Genomic DNA, 24,448 nt, shown 5'->3' with positions numbered 1-24,448 from the left:
CTTAAAAATAAATGGATAAATAAATAACTTACGTTTAATAAATTTCAATAAAATAATTAATAATTCTTTTTTAATTTATATATTAATAATCAGGTATTGTTAGATTATCATAAAGCTAAGTCTGGTTTTTAAATACTCGTTCACACCTAACTTATATTTAATGAATTATAAAAACATATTTAAATGATATAGACAATGTGCTGAATAAACAAGGCTATTGTCATTAATTAAAAAAAAAAAAAATTAAATGTCTAAGGCATCTCATAAATAATTTTAATATACATTTTTCCATCTGATCATGAGCCCCAATATTGAAAATATTCAAAGGCCCCTTGGAAATAATTTAATTATCTATACATTATTATTTGAAGTTTAAATAAGTAAAATTATTTGTTGTGACATGAGATCAATTTTAGGGTCTCACTCCTAATCTATTAAAAGTATTATTAATTCCTATAATTGTTAGCCATCACAATTTTTTTTTCAGTTTTTCGTTTAAATGACTTTATCCGTCATTGTTAATGTCTTTATCATATGAGGGAGATAGAGTGTGTCATTGCATTACTACTCTCTTTTCTAAGAAGAGAATTTTAATGTGTATGAATTTCACTCCTCGTTGAGTGAATCTGACGGGGTAATACAAAGTAGTTTTATTGTACAACAAGATTCGAACTGAGCCATCATATTAATATTAAACATATTATTATTATTAAATATAATTATCATAATAAGTGCGAAATTTTAAATTTTTCTTTAGCAAATTATGATAAAACTTAACGGGGGTTAAGTAAAAAGTATGTGACACACATAAATTCAAGTATATAGATATCATATAGCGGTAATATTATTAGGATAGTATTGTAAAATTGATAATAATATTTAAATTTTGAATTCACATTATTGTTAAATTATTTAGTTTTGGAAGTAATACTTATAGTGTTTGGTTTTATCATAACACTGTGTTATATTTGTACCGTATTATAGAATTCAGTATTTATCTCACAGCTGTTTAAAATGCCGATTTTACGTTTCTATTATATTGAACGAGGAGTTTAATTCTTTTTTAATTATTTTTATCAATAACACTATCTTCATTTTTTTAATATTGATTCAGTTTTTGAATAAGCTGATGATATTGTAAAATATAAAAGGTTTTATTATTAAGTGGATTTCTTGGTTATATCAGTTGAAAAATGTTAAAAATTTGCTAACCAAGTCTATGGAGTACTCTCGTGGCAGTTGTCTTACTTTCTTTGGAGTGGTTTTTCTTATGCATATATTTTAGAATTCGTATACTTACAGTTGATTTTTCATTTTATACTTTGACTCTACAACGCGTATTAATTATTTTTTTACATGATTATCTTTTTCTCGTGATCTTTCGAGTAACGTTTGTCTTGAAAAAGTTTTAACAGTTTCAGATAAGTTCATCCAAAGAAAAATAGTGTTCGTTAAATCAGAATACCACTTAGACTTTATTAAATGATATATACTAGGTTAAAATAAGTTGTTAGCTTGTTTGATGTTTGTCAAATACTCATAATATTCCTTCAACATACGATATTTTTGACAAACATTGGCATTATGTAGCGTTGCTCTATACACGTCTTTTATATTATTTCTAAATCATTATTATTTGAACAAATTACAAGTTGCAGTTTAGTAAGTTACTTTAATTTTATTTTGTATAATTAGAAAATATATTTATGTAATATAAAATAATTTATATATTAATTGATTTAATATACTCCGTATTAACCTTTTTGTTCGAGCTTGCTTTCAAAAAATCACCTTCATAAAGATGACATGTCAGAAAAATACTCTCTTTGCAATTATAATTCTAACTATTTATAATTTAGAAAAATTTATGGTTTTTACTCAATAAGGTAGATATATTATATAATACATATTACATATACCTATATGTATGTACCTATGTATATTCTCTAAACTCTCAAACTATCGAATTCAAAGAATTTTTATATTATAATATAGGTACACCAGTACACGCGAATGAATAATTATTCAAAAATTTCAAGCCTTGTGTATTGTACATAGAAATTGGTGGTAGGTACATCGTATAAAAACGACGAGCTCAAACCATATATTTGTGTAACCATATGTGGCGCGTAAACGAGTCACCACTCCGGATGGGTATCGTGGTAGAAGAGGTAGTAAAATCCTCCAACTAACACAAAAAATACACACACACACACACACTGACACATACACAACAGGTGTATCGAGAGAAAACGGCATCACCCTCCGACCATGACCACCCACATCACTATTCGACGGATATAGTCCTTGAATGGATGATTTTCCGACTTTTCTCCGAATCGTGTCCATAGCAACGAGACCGACGAAATAGCAAACTACGTACATAATAATAATAATAATATATATAATAATTTTGTGTGTGTAGCGCGCGTGTATAATAATAATGTTACATAGCCCGTCAGAGTCTCTCGTCATGTCGCGCGTGTATTAAACGTGACGTAAGCCGCGCGCGCTCGAGTCTGCCCGCTTGTCTACAGCTCGCCACCCGTCCGCCGGCGCGGGCGTACGTATTATACACTCTCGGCACCAGCGTTGGCGATACTGCAGGTGGTACAGTCGTCGTTGTCGGACTACTCGCGATTCAGCATTTTTAAAATAATACCAATAATTATTATTAATAATAATAGTAGTATAATACCCTTTGGCAAGAGATTTGTGTGGCAGCGGTGGCGTTGGTGGCCTCGAATACGAAGGGTGCGTAATCGTTGAGTTGCTGTCGATTATTTTTTTCACATTTAATTTGTTACGCGTTCATCTGATGGTAGTTGGTTTTTTTATTTTTTGACTGTTTTCTATCTATTTTTAACCTTACTGATACCGCGATACCGGTGTATTATAATTAAAATATATTGGTATACATAATAGTATACATACACCCACCGTGGATGTCGCTTGACCACGTTCAGATGGAATATTGTTGTTGTCAGCCCCGATGCCGAAGAAGTGTTCAATATGAAGTGTAATGACTGCGAACGGCATTCATGGAAATAACGACGACGACCGGTCACTAAACGAAAACGCAGCAACAGCCGCGCAACAACTATTGGCCGCCGTCAAAGTCGCCACACCGGTAAGAGCCTGAGCGTCGTTGTCTTCCGGTGGTACTTTCGATGGTTTTTTTGTTGGAGATTGAAGAGGAGGAGGAAAAGGGTTTGAAAACGATCAAGAATTATACAATATAAATGCGTGACCGTTTTTAAAAAATTAATTTCAATTTAGTTTTTAACAGGCGTTCGTAGTTTAAAAATACTTCCTTTTTTTAACAGGGGTATTAATTTATTTAATTGTATCCATTCTACATGGACAAATAATACATAATTTCATTAACAATGTTCTTAAAAGTTAAAAAATAAATTATAAAATTTTTATTTGAATATAATTAAATAACATTTAATAAACAATAAATATAAATATTTTTGTGGATAAATGTACAAAATCGTATTAGAAATAGACATCACAAAAAAGTCATAAACAACGTAGACTGTGTAGACTGTGTATATTGTGTGCTGTATATAACCGCGTGCATACTTAAATGGACAAAAACCGACACTATAAATGTGTAATGAGTAATGACTAATAGCTTATGAATAATAATTTAAACAACAGGAATCATGAGTAAATTAGTCATTGGAAAATTAATTTCAAAAGCGGAGATGTATAAATATTGTACTCAAATTAAAGTAGTATAATATTATATATTAGGTACCTAGTCAACTATAACAACACATTAAAATTAATAATTATTTTTGGTTTTTCTTTCAGCTACATAGTTTAAAAGTATTGTTCACGACAAAAACTTAGAGCGTTAAAAATTCTTTGATTGCTCAAATGTTTAAGTAGTGTTACGGCCAGGATGCTATAAAAGAGGCTAGGATGCCGTAAAAAAGTTGCAATGCCATAAAAGATCATAAAATATGTTAAAAAAAAAATCTTTTTTAAACAAATCTATCAAAGTTGTTGTATTAATTTTAATTATTTTTTATACTATCCCTCTATACCTACTGTGAAACTATATTTCAATGTTTAAATACTTTATAACTAAACTATTAGTGCTACAAATATGTTCATAAATATTGTTCTAAAACATAAATAAATATATAAATATTTATTATAATTTAAAATACAAATAATCAGTTATATGAAATATTAGTGTTCTACAGTTACGTAATATATAGTATATAAGCCACAATTGAATAAAAGTTACACAACTTTAATATTATGTTAAATGTTTCTTTAGGATAGGGAATATGTTTTTTCTACAATCCTGGCAGGGTGCTGTTCCGTTGTCGAAAACGCGTAAATACATTGTTATATTTACTTATTTATAAAATAATATCTGTTGCTCGATGTCGCCTCATCATTATAACTTTACCCCGTAATGAGCGGGTGTTGGGGTGTGGTTCATTGGTTCCTATGTTATGGTACTTACGTCATTGTGAAATAAGCAAACCAATGAGAGGAGTTACTCTATGCGTAGGAGTTATATTACATATTATATAACTATACAACGACTAGTTTACACCCTCATTCTCGTTTATTGAAGTCCTATTCCCAAAGATTATAATATAATATAATTAAATATTTAAGTACTCGTCGTGTTCTACGTCAATCGTATGAATATAATGTTATTTGACGTATTTATGATTATGCATAATCATCGCATAATGCCTGTACGACGGATGCCCGTTTTTTTTTGGCCAATTAAAATTTCGATTTATCCTCGTCCTCGTCGTTGTCAATGGTGCAGAGCATCCGTTGAGTGTATTTTAGTCTTTGGATATTGTATGTGCGTGCGTTTCGTCTTGAATATTATCGTATGTACCTACCTATTGCGTCGCTGCTGGCGGTGTTACCGATGTTGTGGTATGGGGATGGTAGAGGTGGACAGGGTGGCAGAGGCGGTCGTGTCGTGGAAACGTGACGAAAATATTATTATTGCGAACGTCATTTTCGCCACCAGACGCACGCCATTTGTTAGGAAGTTAGCCAAAAAATACATTTTCTTTACCGCCACGCGCCATCCCTGGTCGAGTAAAGACGATGGTGAAGAGGGAGTGAAAATCATTGCTGGTTGTTAAAGAATTATAAAAAAAGATCTAAAATAATTTATGTGGTCGGTCAGACGTCACACGTTATATACTCACGTTAATTTCTGTTTAAAACATAATTATTTACATTCACGTATTTATATAATTATAATATTATGTATATTATAATGACGACGATGTTTTAAAAATTAAATTTTTATTATCTTTATTGTTTCAGGATACAAGAACACATGTAGTGGTTGAGCTTTATGATACAGAGCGTTCGTATGTCGAATCTCTACACACCTTAGTGAACGTAAGTAATAGTTTAATCGTTTTTAAATACAACTGAAGCAATAGTAGATTTTAATGATAAATAAGGTACTCTATAGACAATTGTGTGAAATATGGCGTTAGAATATTTAACATTAAAGTTCATAAGTAATAACTTTTCCCTTTCTTACACCTAGTATAATGATTACCACAATTAATGAACCAGTCTGTGGCCTTTTTTTTAAATATTTGTGTTGTAAACAAAAAAATATATAAAAATGAAATTATTATTAATAGATATAATGTTAATTTTGGTTGGTTATACAAGCCATTTTGCTTATTATATTTAAATTGTATATATTTTAAGTATCTCGAGAGGAATATTAAGTTTAAATTATTTCTCCTAATATAATACGATTTAGTCATTTGAAATTATTTGAAATGTTATTGTTTGTATACCTACGGAAAAAAAACCAATCATTAAAAAATTTAGGGTTGATATTTTAATTTATTGTGTTAGTTTATGTTTACATTATTTTTTATTCTATTGTTATTTTGATTATATTTTAATTTATCTTGAAACAATGCATCTCAGAACATGCGGTTACATCTTAAACAATATTTACTGAATTTGTCTTATTTTGCTCTTTCAGTTTTATTTTTTACGTCATTTCCACATTCCACATATCCGATGGCATTCATTTTTATGACAAGCGATCCCTTATTTTTTAAAGGACATTCGAAAATACAATTTTCCGTTAATTCCCTTGAGGCAAGAAAACTTTAAAGGGTTCAATGTTCAGTTTATATCATACAGAACTCGAATTTAATAAAAGTTTCTTTATTGACTAAAGATTGTTTACATTAGATTCTAAACGTTTCTTTAAGTTAAATCAATTTTATAATGTGCATTATATTTTTTAAGTATAGATGATTTAAATTACTAAAATTCGTTTTTTATTAAACTGTAACTTGTTTTTATAAAAAAACTTTTCAATATATTTTTAAAAAATAATGTGAAAATCATACAGTTTTCAATTAAAGTATAGTTTATATGGGTGCATAATATTATATGCAGTAATAAGTTTTCAGAGTATATAATTTATACTGTCTTCATTAATATTATTAAAAATTAATATTATTTAAATCAGTATTAGAATTCTAAACATCGATAAAAAAAAGTACTTTTAATATTTTAAACGTTATATTTTGTCTAGGTGGGTATCGAAGGTTAGTTAAAAACTGTATTAATACATTCGGATTATGAAAATAACACGAAATCGTGGATAATAGGTAGTTGAATTATTATTAAATTTATATGTTACTTTTTCAAATAATTTATTTGAAGATTACTGTAAAAAAATAATATTAGGTATTTGAAATGGGTGTATAATGTATTAATGTGCGTATGTGATGGACAGTGAACCTTTTAAACTACAGGTAACATAAATTATTGTTTTTAGTTAATTATCTTCAATAGGTTATAGGGTCTAACCTGTAGGCTGTTTATACTGTTTTAGCTTTATTTTTGTTTACTTGCATAGGTGTTGTTATTATAATATGTATTGATTTCTATTCTAAACCAAATTCTCAAACACATATCACCTATTTTTGAAATAGGCTCAATTTTTACTTTTTCATCTTAGACAATTTGTACCGACATAAGTTAAAAATTAGTTAATAGTTTAATCTATAATATAAATAATATAAAACTTATATTGACTTCAATAGTATTAATGTTTTATGCTATCATCAATTTATCTCTTCATTTTATGCTTTATTAAAAATGAACTATTTCAATTCTCGTGAATAAGTGAATTTTTGTTATTAACTTGTTTTTACCAAAATAATAAAATATGCACACTCTATCTTTAACACTGAATATAATTTTTTAGCTCTTAACACTTTTTAAATATATTTTCTGTGTGAAAATGAGAAATAATACATTGAGATAAAGTAGTATCAGAGGTGTATTATCGAGTGTATGGGGGTGTAGAGAGACACAAGACAGTAAACTTGGATGGTTTGAGTAAAAGTAGCAAAATGAGTGTATAATGTATATATCTATAAGTGTAAAATTCATTTTAGAGTTGTTATACGACATTTTTATTTGACAAATCAAAAACATGAAATATTATGATCACACATTTTGGAACTTTATTTTTATTGAGATTTTTTATGTATATAATAAATTTAATATAATATATGCATACAGAAATAATATCCATATATATTTTTTATGATTACACCATTAATACGTCGACAGTCATTAAACCCCGGTTTGTGTTCATAAATATGTTTAAAATATTATTAGTTATAATAGTAATAATAATAATAGTTTTATGTAAAAGTCAGCGAATAAATTATATCGTCAACGGCGACGCCGCTACCGCCGGCGACATAGATCGCATGACGAAGAGAGAAAGTTCCAGCGCAGTTTTATCGCCCCTGGTAGCAACAATTACAGCAGTGTAGCGTATGGTATGACGTGTGGACTGTTATATTAATAAAATGTTTAAAAATTGTATGCATATTGTATACGACTGGTGCACACGTGAGTCCGTCAAAATAAAAAAAAATACGCATTATTAAATCAATTGATTATCGTGACGTATAAGTATTATTTACACCACTGGATACCTCTATGGCTCGTGGATTAAATCAAAGCTGACATGAAAATGCTATTTCAAGATTTCATGTTATTTTAGATTGGATGTATAATATTCCGCTGAGGGACCCTCAACAATTAGATCACTTTTTACGTACATTTTTGTCGTATTTTTTTTTTTCTAATTGTTATTTAATATACCTATTATTATGTAGAATTGTGTTGAGCGTGATTCTGTCGTGGGGCAGGATCGTGCGTGCTAAGCATAGTTTAATATTAGCTGGTTTTTCCGCCCTAATTGTATAGAGCACCGAGGAGAAGAAGAATAGCAACTATTATTTTCCTTAACGAAATTGGTGGTAGACGCACACCATATAATAGAGACTACTGCTTATATTAGCATACAGGCCACTAAGCAATAGTTATGTTTTTATACGACATTCCTAGTCTAGTGCTGTATATAACAGTATAAACTTGTACTAAAGTACTTAGCGTCATATTTTATAATTTATTAATTGGTAGTGACTAATTTCTGTAAAATATATTATCCCATACGACATATATAATATGTTTAATATGTATTATGTATATTTACATAGATATATTAAAATAGTGAACAATAATGTCATTATATATTTTGTTTATGCTGACCTGTATTCTCGTCTTATTGGGTTAAAATAATTTAAATTTCTTGTATGACAAAATAATTTCTAATCGTTATTTATTTTTGTCATAATATGCACAAAAATAAATTATTATATACATACCTAATCACAAACACGCACACATTAAAAATTATTTATTTACATACAATATACATAATATGTTGAACTAATTAATATATATGAATAACAAAATGTAAATTTTAAATTGTTTCATCACACTATGGAATTAGATAAATTGTATTATCTCCATGCATTTAAGTGTTATTATTACGTCTCTATGATATCAAAATGTTTTAGAATGTATCTATTTCTTGTTAAAAGAAGGCCACGCGTACATGAGTTGTCTCCATTTTAAAACTAAAAGTTCAAGTTCACAATGATCCATTTTACTTTGTTACATTTATTATTAAAGTCAATTGGTCTAACATTCAATTTAATGTAAGATTATTATCTAGGACATTCGAGAGGATTTTATTTATATTTTAAATTTAAAATAAGTTACAGTTATTTTAAAATTTGCAAAATATGTATATTATACACGTGAAAATAACCAAAAGTTAACAAAATATGTCTTTTGTCGTCAAATGATACTATAACCAGCAAATATTAAAGCTAGTAATTTGAGAGGGGGGTAATTCTGAGGGCTGAAACCGTTAAATTTTTCAATTTGTTTATAAATAAAACATAATTACCACAGAATAGATTCAGTGATAAGCCCCTTAAAAATGACGGACTAAAATTTTTGTGGCCAGAGTTTCCATTCTGGTTTTATCTTTTCTATGGAAGGTATTAATTCAGTCCTACCCTATAAAACGTCTTGTAAAAAATACTTTTATTTTATTTGTCATCTTATTGCGTTAAAACAAAATAAATAGGTATTTGAAAAATAGAGTTTGATATATTCTATAATTTTGTACAACGATGCCTAATATATGAAAATATTAATAAACTTAATAATAAAAAAGATAAACCACTATTTAAATGAATTATTGATTTGGCACAATTTTTGTTTTTCGCTATCAAGGTTTCAAGATAACACTAAATTTTATCGGTTTTTTCTTTTAGTTATATCTAACTTGAGAGTTTGAGTTATGGTTTCAGACTCAAAACAAAGTTTGACTTTTTTTTTTGAACTTAACAGCTTTCAGTAATTTTTTTTAATCCAGAAATGTTAGTTTAAATTTAGGCCAAGATTAATAAAATATACCACATGATATAAACACAGAAAAAAGAAACACATTATTATCACTGATAATTGTTTGCTTTGGACTATTTACAATACTATTCCCATTTCCCATCTATTACGAGTAAGTATTACGCGCCAAAACTTATGTAAATTAAATTACCCATTATGATTTTCATCTAGATATATTTTTTATATTTTATATGATCAGCTTTCATATCGAGAAAGTTAACTGATACGTTAAATTGTTTATTAGTCAAGTTCGTAGAAAGTGTCGTTAATTGAAAATTGTTATGATATTTATATTTTTTATGTATTATACACAGTATACACTAAATCATTTTTTATTATTGAATATGTCGGCTTGTCTTAAACAACTGATAGCTCAATTGTATCCGCAATTTGAGTAATATGTTTTTTTTTATAATATATCAATTATTAAAAATTTGATCTTGATTCTAAAATGTTAAATTTGATAGATCCATGTTCTTTTTTATTTTAATTAATGTTAAAACTGTTCATTTAATTTTATAATAACAATATAATATTTTAATTCATATAGATATATAGATGCGTATTTATAATAATTGATGGATTGTGTCAGTTAGTGTGAACATAATGAGGTTAAAATGTATGGGTATACCACATTTTAAATATTATACTAGTTAGTAATTACCAATAAAAATAGTTAAAATTATATTTTTTGAATAACACGTTTTATATTTTATATGAATCCCTAGCGATTTGTTGGTTTTATTGTGGTTTAATTTTCACCTTGTGCCATTTTTTTTAAAAATCTCCATCAAATAAGAATAGTCGCGTATCAATTTGAAGTAATAGTATATATAGGTATACACTATACAGTATATATATACCGAAATTCAATATCAAATTTGTTTATAATTTTATACTCTTTAGGTCTTTATAGTTTATACCATAAAAAAGTCAAACGTTACTCAAATTGTTGTGTTTTACTTTTATGTTTATACGGAAAAGGGTTTTAAATTACGAACAACATATTTTGAGTACGGGTATAAATACAAGACTACTTTATTAATTACGGCTATCGCGTTTTGTCGATACCGATATACGATTTTTATATAATTGGTAACTATATTCTGTAATTATATAGTAACAGATTACTCACTATGCATATAACATTATTCCTTTAACAAAAATATAGGCAATTGTAAACTTGCCCCAAGGAAAAAAATATTCAAAAGGTCTATGGTAAATAATTACTAATATTTAAATTATATATATTATATGTAATAGCCATTAGGTATACACCATATTATACACAAGAAATACAATTTTTTTTTGTAATAAATAATGTACATCTTTTTTTTTATACGTATTACTTATATATTACGATATTACGTATATTATATACATACCTATATATGTGTTAAAATAGGTATATTATATTTATTCATTTTCCGGTGTATTTACTCTCTCAAAAAGCTAAGTTTTAATTTTTTAATATTTACCATTTTCACCCTACTTTCATAAAACAATAATGTAACAATAACCTAACGACACGTTTAACACATTATTATACACTATGCAACTACATATAAAAATATCTATATTATGTACACATGACCTAAATGTATCTGGGGAATTAAAACAAAAATTATAATCTACAACATGAACTCCGTGTTTAATATGATATGATGGACATTGTACCTATACTACTATTATATTGTATACGAGCGGATAATGGAAGACAACACGTTTATTAAACTCTCGAAGTTGCCTCGAATGTATTTATTTATTTTTTTGATTTTCAAACTGATGCTTACTAATTATGTAATTCTTTAACATCTTTTCCTTCGCTGTTATAAGCTTACGAACAGTAAAAATATTCTGTATAACTCTAACGTATTTTACGTCTTAGATAATTATTAATATATATTGTTTGTATAATAATTTTAAGAGGCGTTGTCATTCAAAAGAGGGTGAGGATTGTACATTAATAACAATAATGTTGTTTTCAAACTAATTGGTGACAAAGTGAATTAAATAAGTCACTTGTAAATTTATGTTATAATAAATAAATCATTCTAGTATATGTTTAGTTAAATCAATTCAACTTAACATAAGCTTAAAACCATGATATTTACCTATGTTTTGTACAATATAATATAATATAGCAATGTACTTACTCATATACATATCTAATATTCAACTAATAACGTGATAATGAAGTTTTATTAATTGATAATAGAATTTATCGTTCTGCGTTTACTGTTGAAATATGTAGGTATAATTTAGTCATTATAAAAAATACTATCGATGATCAAAACACTTATCATGCCTAGAGCTAATGCTATACTGCTGTACACATATACCTCAAAATGTAAGTAGTTGTTTTCGGGAGTTCTGTTTGTTATATCCGCTTAGAAGCGATAATGGTGACACATGTAATATCGTCTTAATCATGACAACCGTTTCATTTTATGGCGTTTGATTTGTTCATGTTTTGTTTCTTATTTATTACTCTGAGGCGATAAAATGTTGACTAGTAAAAAGTATTAATCCACTTAGAAAAAATAATTAGAAGAATCGAACATAACTTAGACGATTTTTTTTGACATTTGTGTGTGAAAAATCAGAAAACAGACACTCAAGCAATAGTGTCATCATTGTTTGTTCCTATGCAATATTATTTTCATCGTCATTGCCACGATAGTAATAATATTAATATAATCGCAATCGCGTGGCGCCTGACCACCGACGCCGCTGGGGCCTAAGTCTGAGCGCCACGCCGCGACCGTCTATTTCTAGACAGCTTTGCCGCCGGAGCCGCAAGTCATCTCTTGCGATATTATTGCTTTTACATGGCCGACCTTGCCCCTTTGCGCGGCGTAGGAAACGAACGGATGCGTATACCAGCAACTGGCGGTGGTATAAATAAATTCGAAATTTTAATCGGACCACGCAATCAATCCGTCGTGTACGCCGTAGCCGCCTGGTGCAGCGTGCGGACGAGCGAAAAACTTAATAACGCGCAATGGCGACGGATTTTATTATTATTATATTATTTGAATATTATGTATGAGCTATTTAGTTAGTTATACACCAGAATATTATGTTTAACTACATTTTTAGACTTAATAACTGATTATTTAATTATTATTGGATACGTCGAGATCTTCCAGCGTATTATTACTAATAACTGATGATGTATCCTCGCTTGAGCATAATTTAATTATATTTTGCACAATTCAGAAAGCTATTTAAATGATAATCATTGTGCCTTGATCTATCTGTAATATTTGTATACTGTTTATAGCCATATTATGAGAAACAATATAATTTTTAACGCTTATGCATAGGGTATTTGATTTTAATTTTGACCAGTAAGACCCGGTATTGTCTAACCTGATGCAGCGTATTGGTACATAAAAATTATATTTTTGTGTGATCAGAATGTGTACAATTTATATACAGTATAGTATGGTTAGTATGCACGATAAGTATATGTGATTTAAAAGGGGAGGAAAAACACGAATTAAATTACGTGACTATGAAGCTACCCATTATTAACTCTTATTAGCTTGGGATTAATTTAAGATAAAAAGAAAATTAAATAAAAATATTACGGTACTCCAAGAGTAGTAATAATCAAGTAATAATCATTCCTATGTAATATTTGATAATAGGTCATTGAATTTAGTTAAGTTTCAATTTCATTCGATCTACATAATTCAATAATTGTATCCCAAACGACAATATCGGTTTTAGAGGTGTGCCTAATAAATAAAAAGGTAATGTCAATTTATTGTTTGACAATATGTATTTTAGTTTACATTTTACGAGAGCAAATGTGAAGAATTAATATTTTGATTTCGTATATTATTCCAGGTTATAATCTATTATCAAGGTTAAGACCTAAGTATTTAACAGAATCAAAGAGGAAGAATAGGTATTTTTAACTGTAAGGTTTTGTCAGATACCATATATAATTGTGATTGTTGTACGAACGGATTAATCGTGGTTCAATTTGATACACCAATCTGCGTTCAATTCAAAAAGTAAATTTAAAAGCTATTGTAAATTATCCCAGGTAATCATTCTATTATCATATATTAATAAGATGAATTCGTCATTGGTATAGTCGGTAACAAGAGTATTTTGGGTTTTGGTCTGATAAAAAAACATAAATACTGAACAGTATAGGTACCCATAGGTAAAATTATAGCCTCTATTGAGATTATCCAGTATTAATAATAGCCAAATCTGAGGTCAATAATTTGCAGTGTATTAGGAAGTGACGGTTTGTATATTATAGCTTAATTCAAATTAAGAAAGTAGAGGTAAAAATGTACGGAGTCTGAATAGAAGGTCATCTTTATGTTCTCTGTGAAATAGTCACTGTGGTGTGCCGTAAACTTTGTTTTTGAGAATTAATATAGAGATAGTATCAACAACTCTATAAACTTGACAATAAATTATTGTTAAATGTTATACTCTAAAACTAAATTGAGAAGGCGGAAGTTTATTGTTTCGGAATATACCTGGAGAAATTTGTTTAAACAATATAATATACTCGTTTGTACCATTTTTGAAAACATTTAAAATTTTAAATAAAAACAGGTAGGTATTTTTCTTGTAAAGAGTTTACCATGATAATATATTATGTGACATAAACTTAATCTTCATCATTTTTCTCTGGCCTTGAGATATCTTGATCCAATTTTGGGTTTGACGAGGGTGCTTATGCTGGCCAGTCTGTCACAGTCACGCTCGCTATTAAGCCTTGAGCTGCATGTTATGTTGATACGTTGGGTGATTACTGATTTAAAGTTAATCAAATTGTAAAACGATAAATCTATATGCATATGCCAATATTTATTTTTATGTCTACTTTGGTCATTTAAACGTTGTCAATTTATTATTATTTTTTTTCGTCATAAATGTATAAAGAAATGATTTTGCATGAGTATAGTTTACTATCTTTTCTGTTTAATTATAAATTAATAGATAACTAGTGTACTAACAACGAAAATGGAATACTTTTCGTCTTGTACATTATGTTAAATAGAATCACTTTTATTGATTCAAATTTCAATCATATGTACTTACATAACTATATACCTAATCTATCTGATACATTTTAAGATTTATTTCAAACATTTTTCGGCGGTAGATATACATAGATGGGTTACATAGATGGGTATATCTACAAAGATAAAATTTTAACTTTAACTTTAACTACAATTTTCTATTGCTATAATATATAAATATAAGTATTTATAGTTTCCGTTTTTTTCATCATTTTTTAATCTCATTTATTTTTGTTAAATATATTTTATATTTTAAATTTATCCTTCGATCAAGTATTATGTTTAAATATAATAAACAGTTGTATTAATATTATCAATGAATATTGTATATTGCCGATTGAAAAATGTTAAATTGCAATTGACATAAAATATTTTTACAATACATTTTATCGTATTGGAAATTTTATTAATTTAAATACATTTTCTTACCTCATTCAGTTCACTCAGTTCACTGTGGTTAGGTAATTTTTACTGATAATATTTTGATACGGTAATCAGTGAATTATTATATATTTTTTTATTTATGAATTAAATAAAAGTTATGAAATATATATATTTTATAATTAAATAATATGTTAATTATAACATATCATAATCAGTTCCAACAAAAATCTTGTCGTTATTCTTTTTACTGATGCGTATAATTACATAAAATTTTATTTTGAATTTAAAAATATTTCTCATTATTCTCATTATTCTTTTATCTACAATTTAGCCAATTATAATTTATGAATTATAGTGATACCTAACTATTTTTTGAGTGACATACAAAATAACTTATCTTAAATATCGACTTATTTTATACACCTTGATTCCTTTTATCTTAATGCATATATATAGATATACCTATAATAATGGTTTAATAATCGCCATCATTAATTAACATGCAAAAGTGGACTTTTCTAATTTACAATAATTTTAACAATGTTGTATTATGGTCATTTCAAAGTAGATGATTTAAAATTACCTGTCGTTGATCATGACATTTTTATTTTTAATTGAATTAAAATTAAATTATTGTGGTTGTGTGTAGAGTAAAATTTGCACGTGTTATGTGTTATTAAATGCTTTAAAATTATATTATAGTATTAATTATATTAAAAAATTTTTTAAAAATTTAGAAAAACAAATTTAAAAAATGTGATAAAAGTTTTACAAAATAATATATAGGCAATCGATAAAACAATAGCGTGTAACAATTAAGTAATTTTATACATACATAACTAGTAATAAATACTCTACTGTAGTATAAACTTTCAAACATATTATAATTATATATTACATAACCTATATTGATATATTACAATAAACAGTGTAATATATGTAATATGTAAGCACACACGTTATATAAGAAGGAATCTTTAGTACTGCTTCTACGTGTTTATTAGGTGTCTTGATTTATATTTGAAAATATGTACTTTACTTTTTATTCATAATTAAATGTCCTAGTAAATTGCTTTTATAAATTATAAATCTAATATTAAAATCTACACGTTAAAGTAACATTTTCCTAGATGAGTAAATAATGATTATTATAACTAAAACAAGCTATAGGCAAGTGGGTATCGCTCTGCAGTACAGTAGATGTCTAGTGGACCTCAGACATAGAGTAGGTCACTATAACAGATATGTTAAACTTGAATGTAAAAATAACTAATAAGTATCATTGTATACGAAAAACGATTCTAAAGGAGATGATTTTTCAGTCTATAATATTTAAATTATAATGTATTTTATTTTTATACAAATAATTTATTTTTCAATTAGTACGGGTTGGTGGTTACCACTAGATATACTAAGATATATCTTAGAGTCTAAGACTTAGACCATGACTTTAGTATTGTACACAATTTATATAAATAATACACTTTATCTATTTTATTATCTATATTTGTGATATTGTACAACGTTTTATTTACATTTCATATGTTGATGTTGATAATTTATTACGGTTTTTAAAATTGAAATTAACAATTATTAATTTTAATTGTTTTTAAATTAATATGGTTGTACGTTGTGTTGATCTTTGTTTTGTGTAACAATTACATATTGACATCACGATGAATCGTTTTACACACATTTTCTAAAAATTTCAATATGTAAGTTTTATGAGTTCTTATTTATTATTCTTACAAACTTAAAATATTTAATACATTTTTAACTACAAAATAATTTGTGGTTTTTTCAATATTTGAACTTAAGATTCTAATAAAACAAATGTGCCTATGTATTTTTATGAATAAAATTTTGAATCACTATAAAACTAACTCATGTAGAACGTTGTATTAAATTTTCAAGTATTTTTATTTATAAAAAAATGGTATATATATAAAAAAACGAATATTTTACATGCCTATAAATAGCCTTAAACTGAGCAAAATATTTTGAATATTAAGTTATGAAAAGAAAATGCCAATCTTAACTGGTTTTGCATAACAATTCTCGTTTTTCGGTCAATTTTTTGTGATTTTTCCGGACGCTTTTGAAAACTGCTGAAAACTTCTTACTTTTAATTTCCACAATACACCAATTATATTCAATTTGCTGCCGGAAACCATCCCTAAAGTTTTATAAGCATTATTTAAAAAAGTTATCGTGTACACAGACAAATAAAAACACATTGTAAAAATCAATACATTCATTACTCCGTTCAAAATCTAAAATCATGATATTCATTTTCATTGGTTCAATAATTTAATTAATTATAAAAAACCAGAGTACCTATGTTTCTTTGTTTAATATATATATTTTTTACGCAACAGAAAACATCATAAAAATGTCAGCTGTGCCATATGTTTAGTTAATCTAATGTAATATTTCGGTTGTCTTTCGACAATTTTTTTCATTATGACATAAATAATTTCTCTATAAAATTGTCTTTAATGTACATTTGTGTTAGTGTTTAAAATGTTCTCTAAAAATCCAGAATATGTAGAACATCTAAATTACATTTAATATTATAACTACACTACAACGATATACATATTATTTATTATTTTATAAATAACATGACATTCATAAGAGCAACTAAATTTTTTATTTTTTAAACTTAATATATTAAATTTTGATCGTCATTAATTTAATTAAATTTAAATAATAATGTCTCTTATAATTTTTTGTATTGTCATAAAGGCTAAACCACAATAGTCAGTTTTATAATAATATATACTCAAAATAATTTGGATTAAATCATAATAATATAATTAAATAGGTATAAGGTAATGAAAACATATACAAAGAATCGTTAAACTGTTCACTAATGGATGGTTGTTAAGTGATTTTATAAAAACAAAAGCACTTATATGAGGTTAAAATTAATCTTAAAACTAATGATTTCTTAACCAATAATTAAATGTATAGATCATATCATATCAAAAAATTATTACCACTGTATAATTATTTTTAACTTGTATTTCATACCTTTATGCATTATTTATATTCACGTATGTTTATTGTAATTAATACAAATGTTATGGTTTTACTATAACGGTTTTAAATTCTAACACATCATAGAATTTTATTTTTATTTAGTATCACTAAAAATTAAAAAAAAAAAACACACTAGTAGGTATCAAAATATTAACTTACATTTATTTAAGATTTATGTGATAAATAGGTTGTTAATCGGAATGTATAGTATTAAATACAACTGTTAAAAAATGTTTGTATGTTTTATTTGATGATAATTATTTTTTTCAATTATTTATAAAACGCATATACATTCATAAATCTATTGAGTTTAGCCAAAATATTTATAAATCGGAAACGTTAAAAAAAAATTAAAACTTTTCTAAGGCAAAATTGTTGAACACATTGAAGATGATAGTGGGAAAATAAGTGTTTGAAATAATGAAATATTTAAATAAAAAATAAATAGAAGTTTTACCTAGAAAATGTTGCTATTAGTACAATATTTCCATGTAGTATATAAGTACAATGTAATTTTCATTATAGTAAACACAATCACCAGGTAATCAGTGATATTATGTAATGATAAATAAACATTATTTTTGTGGTCTTTTAGTCGATGTATGGTATCAATCTTGTGCCAACAAAACGATATTTGAACACACATTTCCTTGTAGCATGGTGGTGCCAAATGTTTTTCGAATGATTCAGTCTCATTTTCTGGCATGAACTATTGTAGTATTGTATCGAGAGTGAATAACCCACGAGTTCGTTAGAAAACTATAATGTCCGTGACTTATAAACGGATGTTGTGCGATCGAGTTAAAATAAAATAAATGAAACGAAACCTTAAATATACCATGGATGACAACAAAAACCTTAACGGGGTCAAGGTAGATAATACAAAACAAAATTAACAAAAAATAAATTTTAAAAAATAACAGAAATTCACTTATTTGACATTCTTTGAGATATTGTTGAATACGATTATGTAATAATTATTATTAATACGTAGCCGTTTGGTGGATGTTTTAAATTTTTTTTCTAAATTAGTGAAAAAATAAATAAGAAACGCTCATAGAAAATTAGAAATTATTTAAACAAAGTTAATAGTACAATTTTTAAATGATTTTTTTTTTTAGACATAATTTATCTAATGATTATAATACAATTATTAAAATTTACTAATATGAGATCATAGCTCAATGTCTATACGTACACCAGCAATATCTGTACGATTGAATGTTACTTGCGCATTTATTAATAATATTTTAATCGTTAAATCGTATATAGCTGGTGTACTTGGTAATTACATAATATACAATATTGTGTGTATTACAATTAGATAGTATAATATAAAAATGATTTGTGGAATAAATTGGGTGTCTGTTGCACACATTTCAGGGAAGCGCGATCAGTACACTATATAAGCTAATACTTATGGCCATTGTACAAAATGAAATCTCCGCGGGGGTATCTATTTGTTTTTGAAACGTTGTATAATAATGATAATAATGTCAGTATAAATGTGAAACGTCTGCCTTTGTCGGACTATCGAAACTATATTGTTTTTTTTTTTTTTTTTTACATAGCTCTATAATATTATATAATACATTGCTGTCAGCAAGACCTTGTTTTTTTGTTTTATATATAAAAAAAAAAATTGTAATAATATATTATTATATTGACGTGTCACGGTGGTTATTGCAGTGTTGGTCTAGTAACACCGAAAATTCATACTAAATATAATAAATTAATCAAAAATTAAAATGTTAAGCTCGCTCTAAAAAAAAATGTCGTTATTCAATTTGAATTACGATTTGTATCTTGTCAAACGTTCCATAAAAATAAATCGCAAATGTAATGAAATTTCATTATATTACCTATATTATTATCATATGCATATATGATTTGTACATAATTACTCGTTCGCTGATTTGAATATTCAACTATATTTTATTTATTGTTATTTTAATAACACAGAACATTATTACATTATAGGTAGATCCTATTCCGTACTATATCGTACAAAATGTTCAAATATATGAAATATACATACACGCGCACATTACGCACACATATACACATCGTAGTAATTAATTCGTTCGTATATGCTACTCGATTTTGTCAGACATCCAACAACAGATCTTCTCTGAGGTCGATTTTTTAGACACACGCCGAGTGTAAAATAGGTGCACATTCTTGATGACGTATACAGACGTCCCTATGTGGCAGTTATATAGCGAAACGTATTATTGTGCTCTTCGCGTCTCTTTATAATACATCATCGCACTATCGTCGTCAATGGAGTCCGCTGGTTTATTTTCTCTCGTTTTTTTATTATAAATTTTTTTTTTCGTAGCACTTTATAAATCAAACGTTTCTAAAAATATGTACTTGCTCTCGCGTGTGAGCGTGTGTATGTGTTTGTGATGCGTTGGCCGTAACGTATATCCGTGTGTGAACGTGCGAAATTGTATTTTCGATTATATTATAATAGTTTCGTTCAGTTTTAATTTCGCGTAACAACAATAACAGTATTAGGAATGCGTAAATAATAAACGAAGGGCGCAATTTTGAACCGGAAAACACCGATCGGTTTATCATATACAAGCGCGCTGATGGCGCTGTTTCGTATAGTTTATATATTATATTGTATACTATTATGATTTTCTGTGACTCAAACCCGGAATTAGTTATTATCGAATGTTTATTTTTAAGAATCACGTGGGGTAGCTAGCCGCGTGAACGAAATTTTCGCACAATTTAAGCAGAACGAATTTTTATAATTCGTTTAAAAATAACAAGTGACCATTCATCGTGTTGTTGTTTTGCGTATGTATACCTTCTTTTAAACTTTATAAACGATGATTGTTGAACAATTCTGGAAATGTTAAATTTAGCATTTAGATAATTCTGAATTAAAAAAAAAAAAAAAACCAAGTAGAAAATTTTAAATTTCTATTCATTGAACAGAGTCTATAATGTCGGTGATTCGCATTATTTTGAAACTTTATAGACCTGCAAATTATTTTGGTACACTGCTATAACTTAATTTGTTTATATTGTTACTAAAAATCTATAACTTATGCCCTAAATATAATAAATTAAATAAACCACACTCTAGTATTGTGTATTTGAATAATATCGTTGAAATATACGTTATATTAAAGAACAATATTATAAAAAATATTATATTAAGAACCTACCATAGATATCATAAATAGATACCATCTATCTTATGAAAATCGTGAAGTCGTTTCAAAAGATTTGAAGTATTTTATGTATAAACTAATTTGCTTTTCAATTGATAGCTGTTGACTGTATACCCACGGCGGCGTGAGATATTAATTCGCTTTATAAGTCCCGTTAGAATTCTGCCCACCCAACCAATTCTAAAAATAACATATTTGATTAGTTTACTCATGGCCTTAGCCCATAGTTATTGATATAGCTGTTTGATTACCTATCATAATAATTATACTCGTACATTTAACTGATATTATATTATTTTACCCCGACATAGAGTAAGAAGTTGATATAGTCTATGCTTCTTGTGGTTAGAATATTTATTAGTTATCATTGAATATTGATATTTGATTTTGATTATTTTAAATTTGAATATCTGTATCTTGTATTATTTTATCGTATAATCTTAACATATTCCTAACCTAATTTATAGTTTTAAGACCTATCTACTTGGGTATTCGGCTATATTTCACTATTTCGCCATTTCAGTGGAATATGTTGTACTCTTGTAGTCTTTTACCTACTTCTTACACATTATCATATTTACTCTAACGTTTCGCTTTGTTTAATTGTTTTCATCTACGATTTCTCAGAGACAGAGATATGGAAAATTATGATTTTCATAATTATCTATATATCGAAGTTTAATTCGAGTAATAATTTGTTGTAAACTACAAATAACCAAAATTATTGGAAATCGTAAAATAGTATAAAATATCAAAAAAACTCATTATGATAACAACGTAATACCAAGGTGAACTTGGTTTATAAAAAAAAAAAAAAAAATGTAAACTTGGTTTACATGTTTATAAAAATTGACTGAAAATGAATATAGTGTGTTAAACGTTAAATAGACATCCCTTATAAATATATATTTTCGACTGTTTAATGGACGATTAACTTTTGTCAGACGCGTTTATTTTGGAAAATTGGCCGATATGACCGTCGACGACGACGTCGACAAATGTCATTGGTATTTGGTGGTACTCATCGACGGAAAATGCGGTGGCCCAATTTCGCGTTATAATATTTCTTGCCAATGCGTGTGATACATTACAAATATATTTATATTTTAATAATAGGTATATTAAACTATTTTCATCACCAGTTTATAGTAATGATTTGGTAAATAGATTAATAATCCGACTATGAAAGTACTATTATAGATAATTACAATTTATTTATATAAAAAAAAAAAACTGTCATAACCAGCCTCAATTATTTAGTTATTTTCATGTACCGCACTACATTTCGGCATTAATTTTCTTTAGTCTGGGTGGAGATTTTTACTTCTAGTCCACCACTGCTTAAAAAAATACAATATTGATTAAAATAAATAGTGTCCATAAAGTCTTCTCGAGAGCCCGTGGGATCCCGTCTACAAAGAAATAAGAATTTAAAATTAACTTTAAGATGACCTTCAACTACGTATATTGATCATTTGTATATTTTGTATGTATTATTGAACCATTGCAAGTTAATTATTAACAGCTGTTTATTCAAACGCCACGTATGTAGATTTAATACATTTATAATACATACCTTGTAGGTAATTAATAAAGCTGAATTGTGGTCTATTTTTATTTTTCAATTTAATCTTACTATAATGATACGTAGCAAATGGGTGGAGAAGAGTCCGAGGAGGTGCAGAAATCAACTTACTTAATTTTATACACTACACATCATATACACTGCACATACAAACACACACACACACACACACACACACACACACACACACACACACATACACACATATATATATATATATACATATAATATTCGACAACGGCGTTTATTAATGAAAATTTCGTCTTTCGCTTGGAATTTTAATCTGAATTTGGCTCAAGTCTCCCGAGGTGAATACTCCGATATTAATATATTATACAGAGACTGACGGCGTAGTAGTGCGCACGTTATCACGTAGGTATACTAGGTGTAGGTAGGTATATAATATAATATATTTCATAAAACGACAAAACGTGTACGCAGACTCCGAGAGAACGCCGCTTAATTAAAAAAAAAAAAAATTGAATTAAAATCCCGTAAGAACACGCCCGACGGGAACATACAGTAATCCGATATTTTCGCACCGTTTATATTTTTAGGCGCCTGTCATTACGTATTAGGTACTATTATTAATAATCCGATCGTCGGGCTAAATAATATGATACGTGCACTTAATACGGATCCGTGACGGAATTGCGTCTGAAGAAAACCCGTTGTTTTAGAAGTATTTTCTATTATTTTAATAATATCGCATTTTAATTATTTTACACGATGCGTATTATACAGGGTATACGATTCAACTTCTTGGCTTTTTTTGTAATTCTTTGATATCGAAAAAAAATTACTTAAAATTGTAACATAATATTTTTACAAATAAATTGCATATTTTAATTCTGTATTGTGTAGCAAAAGAACATATCTATGTAAATGTCGGCTTGTAAAAATAAAATTGATATTGATACATTAGTTATTTTTCACTTAAGGTTTAGGTAAGGTGAATTATGGCGTGGAAGCGGTATATCCTAGAAATGTGTAATTTGTATTACAACTGTAGTCTGCTCATCAATATTTATTATTCTTCTTATAAAAATATGAAACGTAAAATTATTTGATGCTGTTTACTGAATATCCAAATGAACAATATTCATGATATGAATTCGATTTCTTTGCCAAAATATATTTGTGCTATAAATACTGAAAATTGTACGAAAATAATTTCTTGTTACTAAAATAAAATAAAACTTCAACTTTGCTGAAAAAATAATAACACATTTCGTGTTCAATTGATCACCCTGTATATTAATTTCATCATAATTTTAAGCACAATAGCATTAAATAACATTATGATATTATATACGAAAATGTTAATTTCAAGTGTATATCGCGGTCAGATT

The 24,448-nt window shown here is 27.3% G+C and overlaps 2 protein-coding genes across 2 annotated transcripts in view; one reads left to right on the top strand and one right to left on the bottom strand.

Moving 5' to 3' along the window:
- Window positions 1–24,448, bottom strand: part of LOC114119454 (NADH dehydrogenase [ubiquinone] 1 alpha subcomplex subunit 13) — a 189,456-nt gene that overhangs the window by 46,391 nt on the left and 118,617 nt on the right. The gene's annotated exons all lie outside the window — the stretch shown is intronic.
- LOC114119462 (rho guanine nucleotide exchange factor 17) overlaps window positions 1–24,448 on the top strand; it is a 65,438-nt gene that overhangs the window by 29,224 nt on the left and 11,766 nt on the right. Inside the window, exon 4 of the mRNA XM_027981021.2 lies at window positions 5,326–5,403. Within this exon, the coding sequence (XP_027836822.1) occupies window positions 5,326–5,403 (78 nt within the window). The remainder of the gene's footprint in view (window positions 1–5,325; window positions 5,404–24,448) is intronic.

This window comes from Aphis gossypii, chromosome 2, assembly GCF_020184175.1.
Source record: "Aphis gossypii isolate Hap1 chromosome 2, ASM2018417v2, whole genome shotgun sequence".
Classification (NCBI taxonomy): domain Eukaryota; kingdom Metazoa; phylum Arthropoda; class Insecta; order Hemiptera; family Aphididae; genus Aphis; species Aphis gossypii.
The sequence above is the reverse complement of the archived record's forward strand: the minus strand, read 5'-3'. Positions and strand labels throughout refer to the sequence as shown.